Source organism: Mus pahari, chromosome 1 (genome assembly GCF_900095145.1).
Source record: "Mus pahari chromosome 1, PAHARI_EIJ_v1.1, whole genome shotgun sequence".
Lineage (NCBI taxonomy): Eukaryota > Metazoa > Chordata > Mammalia > Rodentia > Muridae > Mus > Mus pahari.
Window position 1 is genome coordinate 117,614,067 of NC_034590.1, and position 9,865 is coordinate 117,623,931.

Consider the following 9,865-nt stretch of genomic DNA (forward strand, 5'->3'; position numbering starts at 1 on the left):
AGTTCGAGGCCAGCCTGGTCTACAGAGTGAGTTCCAGGACAGCCAGGGCTACACAGAGAAACCCTGTCTCAAAAAAACAAAAAAAACAAAAACAAAAAAAAAAAAAACAAGAAAGAAAGAAAGAAAGAAAGAAAGAAAGAAAGAAAGAAAGAAAGAAAGAAAGAAAGAAAGAAAGAAAGAAAGATGAGCTTTAACAGTATTAAAATAATTTTAAATGTTTTTCAGGATTCTATCCGTGCAGTCTTGGCAAACATGGACAGCTTGCAGCCCTTTGTTACAGAACACTTCATTGTATTTCCCTGTATCCTTTCTTTCCTGGTCCTTTCCCCACCCTCACTCAGAAGAGTGGAGTTTGATGTTTAAGTTAGTTCCTGTCTCCTGTGGCCCAGGCTGGTCCTACATCCACTTTCCACGTGCTGGGTTACAAGTGTAACCCTATGTAAAACACCATGCCTGACATTCAGGCTTGTGAGGTAGCTAGCCATGGCTGGTCTCACTAGGTAGCCATGGCTGTCCTTCTCGGTGTGTTGTCAAGGGTAGCATGAAGTTCACAGTAATCTTCCTGCCTCAGTCTCCTGAGTGTATGCAACACCACACCTGGATTTTCCTAGTTCTCCATGACCCACAGGTGACACTATAGATTCAGATGGAAGCAGTGAGACCAAGGCTGTTGGATGGTAGGCAGAGAAGGAGAGCTGGTGTCTCACTCAGCCTTCACATAGTGACCGGGGATGCACACTCGTCTCCTCCCTCAGTTCCTTAGCACCATCCTCAGATAAAAGCAAGTGGGAGCGAGTTTCCCACCTGAAGTTTAAACATGGAGAAATCATCCTGACCCCCTACCCGTTTGTTTTTACTTTGTATATAGAGATGAAATGGTTTGCTGAAGATCTGCCTTCCGGTGAGTAATGATGAGAAAGAGGGAGCTGATGGGCAGGACTGTGAGTTGACCACCATGTAGCTGTCTGCCCAACTGGGCTCTAACCACACAGGACAGAGCCCTGGCGCATGTCCTTTAAGCTTAGTCCAGTACCCTGTGGCTTAGGCACCATGCTATGTTATTTAATCTGCCCGTATCTCCATTGTGAATGGTGAAGAGACAACTAATTTGGGGGATTGTATGTATAAGTATTGGTAGGTGGGAATACATAGTGTATCTGGAGAGTAATTGCTCAGTGCCAGATACCCATGTAAACATTTAACTTTGTTTTTGTTTGTGAGACGGGCACAAGAGCCTGAGTTTGATTCCCTGTTGCCTATGGCCACATACATGTACCTGTAACTCTGACCTTTGGCCAGGGAGGAGGGTGGTGGGTGTGCAGTTGGCAGAGATGGGCAGATTCTAGGAGCTCAATGGTGGCTGGCTGGCTGAGATGAAATGCTGAGGTTCTCCATTTAGTGAGAGAGAGAGATACTGCCTCAAGGGAAAGAGATGGAGAGCAGAGGGTACCAGTTTGCCAGGTAGGAAAACCTCCTTTGAAGTACAGCTTGAGTCAACTCCACTTCAGCATGGGGGTAACAGTTGTTTTGGAGCAAGGTAAGGCAGAAGCTCAGTCAGTGGTTGACGGAGGCAAAGTTGTACCAGGCAAAAAAGGAAAGGGCTCAAGCAGAAGTTTTACCTCAAGCCAGTTCTCAGAAATAAAGTCGAGAAATGCAGGTAAAACAGTCTCGCTCCATTATGATGTCCACACTTCCCATTACAGGGAAACTGGCAGATGATACTCCTCTCGGGTTGGTAAGTTTTGCTTTTTCTATACAGAAATGAAAATTGTCTCTCTTGACCCAGAAGTGCTACTCTTGTCTCTTCTGCCTTTGTCCCTCAGGTCCCACTGACTAAATATGAGACCACGTGTCTCCCTTCATCTAAATTTCAGGGGCAATGTCTCTGGCAGAAGTGGAGATGTTATGAGTGGCCTTTGGTAGGCTGTCCTCTGGGTTGGGCCCTCTAAACTGTGAGCCACTCTAGCAGAAGAGGGGTGCCAGGAGTCTGGTTTCCTCTCTGCAGGTCCTAGCTGAGAAGGAAGCAGAAGAAGCCACAATGAGGAAACGGAAACTCATGGAGGAGCCCAGCTCCCCTAGCAGGCCAGGGCCACACAGGTCAGTGGTGTAGAGAGCTTTGCCACCTATTGCTGTTTATTGATTCTGCCCTTGAGCAGTTGATTGATTTGGAGGATTCTTCAGTACCTTGCCCACCCTAGGGCTAAATTGAGGAAAGGAAATAAGTCAGTATTTTCTATTTAATTTCAACAGTCTCTCAGCAAAGTAAGATTGTTCTGTTCCTCAAGGTAGAGGCTAAACTGGAGTGTAGCTTGACCGAGTGCTCACCTAATGGGTGTGAGGCCCTGGCATCAGAAAAGTACAAAGGCTAGGAGGAAGTACCATCAGCTCTGTAGGCTTGAACTCAAAAAGTCAGTGAGCATATATGGTATTATGCAATAGAAATCACAAGAAGTAGCAGTTCTCGGAATGTTATACAAAACAGGAGGCTGAAGAGATAGCTGTGTTGGTAAAGTGCTTGCCATGCAAGCCTGAGGGCCTGAGCCTGGTCCCAGAGCCCATGGGGCTGCCAGGCATGGTGGCAAGGGTTTATAGCTGCAGTGCTGGAGAGATGCAAGCAAGTGGACCCATCGGGCTCACTGGATAGCCAGCTTAGCCTACTTGGCAAGCTCCAGGCCAGTAAAAGACCCTGTCTCAAATTTAAAAAGTAGACAGTACTTTGAGAGACAGCACTAGAGGTTGAGTTTTGCCCTTCACACGGGTGTGCACATGTGTACATTCATACCCTGATACTTGCATACCTATACATACATGATATACACATGCAAAGGACTTTGAAAAAATGTAAGTGAATAAAATAGAATTTGTTTTATCCCATGAACAATCGGCTAAAATGTAAATGTGTACAAGATACGGTCTGTGTGGTATGCTCACAGTCTCAGCATTCAGGAGGCAGAAGTGTAGACTCACTCACTGTAAGAGGCCAGTCAGGGATACTAGAAATATCTTGTCTTAAAAACAAATGTAGTGTGCATGAATTGTTAGAGGGAATGTGAGCACATTCCAACACGCCAAAGTTGCTGCTGCAAAGGCTACTTGTGTTTTTTTGATCCTCTGTCAGTGGGAGAATTAGTCACGCAGACAATCTAGTCATTCTTGCCGTCCCTGGGAGGCCATCTGGAATAATCCAAGGTGTGGTTTGCTTCCCAGCCCAAGATGCTTTCATGTCAGTGAAGGTAGGTTACAAAGGGGCTGACTCTGCTTTCTGCATGGACATGTCAGTGACAAGTAGGGAGTTCATTTCAAGCCATGTGGGATGTGATCACATTTGAGGTGTAAAACTTGGTTTTATTTTAACTGATTTTCCTACAGAGATGAGGCCCTATATCTCCCCTGGGTTTTGATGTACAACTGAACATTTCATAGTCCAATACCTCTTTCCATCACATTTACTGTGTCTCAAACATACCTTTAAATGTCTCCAATTGAAATTCTATTGTGAATTAAAGCAACCAAAGAAAATCTTGCCACACAATTTATCCTGCCAGCCAGGAGTAGTATAAAAATAGCCAACTTGCTGAAATATTCATTTGGGCTACATTTGCTTGAATGTGGTGATGCTGCCACAGCCAGTGACATTTTCTGGGCTTTCCTCCTCCCCTTCAGGGCCAAGATGGAGACATCTAGTGAAGCTTCCAGCAATGAGAAGCCTCTGAAGGAGAGCAAGAGGGTAAGCATCAAGATGGGAGCTTTGAGGCTCTGACGGCTCCTTCTCTGTTACAGACTGGGCTCCTGTTACATGCTCTGCTTGGTCCTTGCTGCACACTGAATTGACTGAACTCATTCTTGGGTTTCATTCTCGTTAGAACAACATTCAACTATTCTGCACTTGTCACTGTCCCCAACGTAGTTGTATAATGAACACATCCGCGGATCTTTTCATGTTGATAGTCTTCTCAACTTAACTGTTCATGTTTTATAATTTAAAAATAGGTCTGTATTGAATGGGTGTGAGATCCAATGTAGAATCTTCACTGTAGAAAATTTTTTGCCTTAATCTACATTGATGTTTGAGTCTGGGCATATCTTGTTTTAGCAGGTGAGGTGGGCATGTATCAACACTAGACGTTGGTGGGGAGTGGAGGTACACGCCTGTAACTCTAGCACTCTGGCCAAGGCAGCAAGATGGCTAGAGTGTGAGGCCTGCCTAACCACACAGTGGGTTTCAGGTCTGCAGGGCTGTGGAGTGAGACTGGAGGTGGTGGTGGTGGGGTGCTGTGAAGTAATGTCTTCAGGACCCAATGGTCAGTGCATTCATAACCTCACAGCAGCCACGGTGAGCTGAATTAAACCCAGACAAGATCTAGGCAGTTATCATCCCTTCATGGAAGGGGAAGGGCACTTAAGCTCAACCCCTAAGGTGCTGGCAGATCATGAACTGCTTGGGGAAGAGAAGTCATTTTATGCCAGGGTGTAGCCACTGGTAAGCTGCCATGACCTAGTGAATAATCCTACACTCATACACATGCAGGTAACTCTATGTTGTGCTCTATGTTGTGGGTCCAAAAAGCAGGGAGTGGGGCAAGGAGGTGATCCAATTTTTACACAGATAGAATCCAGAAAGGATATATTTTTAAATTACTTTGTAAAATAATTCAGGAAACTGGTCATCATGGTGGCACATGCTTTAATCTCAGCATTTAGGAGTCGAAGGCAGGATCTGAGTTCTCTGATTTATAGTCAGTCTGTACTATATAGAGACTTCCAAGGCCAGCCAGGGCTACTTAGTAAGACCTTGTCTCTAAAATAAACAGGGTTGAGAGATGGCTCAGCAGGTATGAGCATTCGCTGCTCTTGCAGAAGACCTGAGTTCAGTTTCCAGTATCCATGTTGAGCAGCACACAACTGCCTGTAACTCCAGCTCCAGAAGGTCCAACACCCTCTTCTGGACTCTGTGAGCACCTGTGTGTGCACGCATGTGTGTGCATGCACACACACACACACACACACACACACACACACACACACACACACAGAGAGTGAGATGGCTCATTTGTCAAAGGAAACTACTGCCAAGCCTGACTTCCATCCCCAGGACCCACGATGTGGAAGAAAAGATCTGACCAACCCAAGGTATTCAGACTTCTATGCGCATGCCATGACAGAAGCACACTCATATAGGAATATATTTTTCATAGCCTACTTTAATAAGGGTTCAACCTCCCCTCTAGCCCACCACCCACCAGAGGTAGTGGGAAAGAAAGGTTATTAGGATACAGGGAAAGGAAGTGCACTTGTTTAGAAATAGTTCTTTGGGGTGATTCCAATCTTTGTTGTTCTCAGTCCTGTCCACTAGCAAACACAAAACATAAATCAGCAGCTGCAGCCCAGTCACCCAGCAGACACCACACAGGAATCAGCCAGGGCAGTCCAATCCAGAAGAAACCTGGAGACTGGCCAATCGGCCCAAGTCCGCGGAAGCAGCAAGAAGCTGCAGGAACCTCACGAGGAGTTCTCTGTCGGGTTTCTCTCTATGGAGTCACCACAGGCAAAGCTCAGCAATGCAGTGTCAGGCGAGCCGAGGCAAGCATGTCGTCAGCGAAGACTAGTGAGGTGGAGCAAAGCGAACAGTGCTTGAGCTCCCACTGTCTGTGGGGTCAGATTTATGCCCTTTCTAAATATCGTGTGTCTGCTTCAGCAAAACATCATTATAACCTAACCGAGTCTCCAAAGAAACCAGAAATTTCCACTTTACCCTCATGCATCTCACATTCCTACATTCACATAAATATGTAGTTAAACCAGGACATGATTGCCTGTGCCCTTAATTCTAACACTTGGGAGACAGAGGCAGGCAGATCACTGTGAGTTACAGGCACAACAGAGCTACATAGACTCTGCCCCTATTGCCTGAAATTTTAAAAAGTCGCTAAAAGGTTGAAGAGATGGGTCAGTGGTGAAGATCATTACTGCTCTTTAGCAGTTCTGCACATTATGGACAGGCAGCTCACAACAGCCAGTAACTCCAGCTCCAGAGAGTTTTCTTGCCCACAGAGACCTCTGTCTTCTGTGGGTACTGCTCTCGCACACATACACACACACGCATACACACACCACACCACACACCCACACGCACACACACACATACACGTGCACACACACACACACATAATTCAAAGTAAAATAAATCCTTTAAGATATTAAAAAAAAGAGAGAAAACTAACAAAGCCTCCAAAACAGGGACAGGCTGTGACAGTGATGTGATTTTACTTGATTTATTTGATGGTTTGTTTCTTCATTTAAATGTTCACATAGTGGCTACTTCTCTATTTTAAGTGCTGATAGTTGTCTTCAAAGTGACACATTTTAGCCAGGCAATGGTGGTGCATGACTTTAATCCCAGCACTCAGGGGACAGAGCTACACAGAGAAACTCTGTCTCAGCCCCATCTCCTCCCACCAAAAGAAAGTGGCACACATTATTCCTTCCCCTTTTAAATATCTTTTAACTATTATATGTGCCTTATAGATATATTTTTTTTAAATTGTGTCTTCAAAGTAGTTCTGACCCTAAGTTCCAGATACTAACAGCCCCCACCTTGGACTTCCCAAGACCCACAGCATGGCCAATGAGGAAGCAAAGAACAACCATATGCATTTGTGTTTAGTATGTGCCAAGTACTCAGGCTGCCGAGCCTCTACAGCCCCCAGGAATGTCAGGCCAGGCAATCAGATAGCTGTGTGCCTCTGGGAAGCACAGGCCACCTAGAGAACATAAAAGAGGTCATGAGGGGAAAGTCCCCTGGGAAAGCTGAGGCCCTTGAAGAGCCCAGGCCAAGAGAGAAGAATTCGATACTTTTTATGCCTGGAGGCCAATGCATCAGGAACTCAGTGCTGGGAATTGTTATTGGACAGATTAGCAGGGGCTAGACAGTGATAGGCCTTAAGTCCACCAGGATCTCAGGAATTACCTAAAACCTTCTGGAGTAAAGTACTGAAACAACTTCACTTCCAATCTTTTGTTTCCTCTATAAGGCATGCTGTGTGCCTGGACACCCAACACACATGTAAAACCTGACTGCTTATCTCCAGGAGTTTATCAAGTACTTGACTGTGCCCTTGGGAATCTAGACTTCTGCCTCTGAGAACAGGGTTAGAAGATGGAGTTTTGTGTCAGCCCCACAGCACACCAAGTGGTTTTGAGCCAAGAGCTGTTTCCTCTGCACTCCCAGCCTCTGGAAGTCGAGAATTGAGAAAGTACAAGAGGGGTACATGAAGCTTTGGAGAACAAAGTGCTCTACAAGCAAGATAATTGCTACAAAGGAGCATTCCCCTCGCACTACCCTCCGTACCTTCCTATTCTTAGTTTGACACATCATCTCCTGCAAGAACAGTACCCACAGCTTCTTACTCAACATAATTACCTTTTCATCTCAGCTCTGGGCTTAGAGAAAAGCTGAGCAAAAGGAGCATGTTTATTGATTTTGACTCAACGCCCAAAGACAGCCTCCATCACAGACCCTGTTCCCAGGGAAAGGATTTCTCCTAAATGAATGTAACCACAGTGACTCTCAGTGCAAGGCACTTGAGCTGGAAGAATTGAATTTGTTCCTATGGCTCCGTGCTTGGCATCCTCCCACCCCTTTGAAGAAAGTTTGGGTTATAGGAACACATACAGCCAGGGAGGGCCGTGCCTGTCTGAACACATTGAAAAGCTTTAGCAGGAAACGTGGAAAGAATACAGTGCTTGTCTCATGAGGTCTGTTTGGGGAAGAATAGGAGGGGAAGACCCTTTCTTTTTGTTCTTTCAGATCCCAGACCTAAAGAGCCAGACTACGAAAGGGTTAAAAAGACAGTAGAGAACAGATAAATGACCCCACGTGGACCAGACTGCTCAGTGTATTCTCACCTCTGCTCCACTTTTAAGCAGGTCTGATTCTGAACTGTCATTGGCTGTCAAGGTGTGACACCCTGCTGGCCCTCTTCAGTGGCACCACAGTCTTCCTCAGCCTGTCTCTCCTCTCTACAGTTTGTGGCTGTCTGTACACTGCCTTCCAGGGAAGCTACCCTTTTTTTGTGAGAGGAATTTTCTTGTTTCTGGGATGACCTTTGCCCTCTCTCTGACCACTTCTACCTAGCCCTCATAAATGCTGGACTCTTCAGTCCTCCCTGCAGCAAGATTAAAGTCCAGAATCACAGTTTCATTAGGTGGGTAAGAATTACCCTCTCAAGAAACTAGAGCTAGGCCCTCGAAATCTTCCTTTCTGTCTAGGAGGGTGAGAAAGGCTTTCTTCCTCCTGTAGCTCTCTCCCATCTGTAGGAGCAGGACCCTGGGCATGCCATAGACACCAATGGGAAGGGTTTGTGAAGATACTCAGAAAGGTCTACCATTATAACTTGAAACGTATGCTTAGAATAGGAGCCAATGCTGACTTCCTAGGGACCTACTGCAACTCTGTCTCCCCAGTACCTTATACAAATTCTTCACCAAAAACACACCGTGGATAGCATCCATGCTGCTGTGCAGTCAGGCCCACAAGCTATACTGGGTGAGGACAAGCCAACTGGTGGAAATTCCAAGGAAAATGTATGCTTGTTTCTGACCATCAGCATTTACTGGAAATGTGGACCTGGAACCAGTTTGTATGCTATTCTCTTCAAGGTACAAAGGAATTTCTACAAAGAACGGCACATGGAGAGATAGAAGATTGCATTGTATCATGTGTTCTTTTCTTCTGTCATGTTTCCACCGTGCCTGGCTCAAGCCATTCTTTTTGTTTGTTTGTTTGTTTGTTTGTTTTGTTTTGTTTTGTTTTTCAAGACAGGGTTTCTCTGTGTAGCCCTGCCTGTCTTGGCACTCCCTTTGTAGACCAGGCTGGCCTCAAACTCAGAAATCTGCCTGCCTCTGCCTCCCAAGTGCTGGGATTAAAGGTGTGGGCCACCACTGCTGGGCTCTAATCATTCTGATACATTCTAGCCATTGTATTTACTCAGTAATGGCACTGTGCCCTTTTTAGCAGGTCCCTGCCCAAAAAGCCCTGCTCTCCCTGACCAGCTTCTCCCCCTAATCATGACAAAATCTCATTCATCTGCCAAGGCTCTATCCAAATGTCACTATCCCTGTGACACCTCACAACTGCCACCTAACAAAAAAATGAAAAACAACAACAACAACAAAAACAAAAACAACAACTGCCACCTACTTTGCAACCATAGCACTAAAGACTGATGGGACAGCCTCACCACACTGGCTTGTGGTACAGTCGTGCTGCATGGACTGTACCAAAATGACATCTGGGGCTTCTAATTTCAGCACCAGAAGGCACTTAGCAATAGGGATAGAGGAAAACCCAGGTGGGCTTGTTCCAAGCTCCTGCTTCATATGGTTTTAGAGTGTCTATGTTAGGAAGCTGGAGTGACCAAAAATAGAAGGAAGTATAGGACCTGCTTGGGCAATCAGAAGCCAGTAGCACCCTGATCACAGGTCATACAAGATGAAGTCTTAAGATTTTATCCTTAAAAACAAAAAAGAAAAAAAAAAAAAAAGACAGACAGGCAGACTTGGGGGAGGGGGGGAGGTGTGTGTCTTTAATCCCAGCACTGGGGAAGCAGAGACAGGTGGGTCTCTGTGAGTTTGAGGCCATTCTAGTCTACAGAGAGTTTCAGGACAGCCAGGGCTACACAAAGAAACCCTGTCTTGACAGAGACAGAGACAGAGAGAGACAGGGAGGGAGGAAGGAGAGAAGAGAAGAGAAGAGAAGAGAAGAGAAGAGAAGAGAAGAGAAGAGAAGAGAAGAGAAGAGAAGAGGAGATTGATTTTTATCCTTAGTCTTTTCTGTTTGTTTTACTTTTTTTTTTTTTTTTTTTTT

At 45.6% G+C, this 9,865-nt stretch overlaps 1 protein-coding gene across 1 annotated transcript in view; it reads left to right on the forward strand.

The window, feature by feature from the left end:
• The window catches only part of Majin (membrane anchored junction protein), a 25,518-nt gene that overhangs the window by 13,601 nt on the left and 2,052 nt on the right, over positions 1-9,865 (forward strand). The window contains exons 3-7 of the mRNA XM_021221405.1: positions 226-301; positions 776-901; positions 1,704-1,735; positions 2,006-2,097; positions 3,664-3,727. Of these exons, the coding sequence (XP_021077064.1) occupies positions 226-301; positions 776-901; positions 1,704-1,735; positions 2,006-2,097; positions 3,664-3,727 (390 nt within the window). The remainder of the gene's footprint in view (positions 1-225; positions 302-775; positions 902-1,703; positions 1,736-2,005; positions 2,098-3,663; positions 3,728-9,865) is intronic.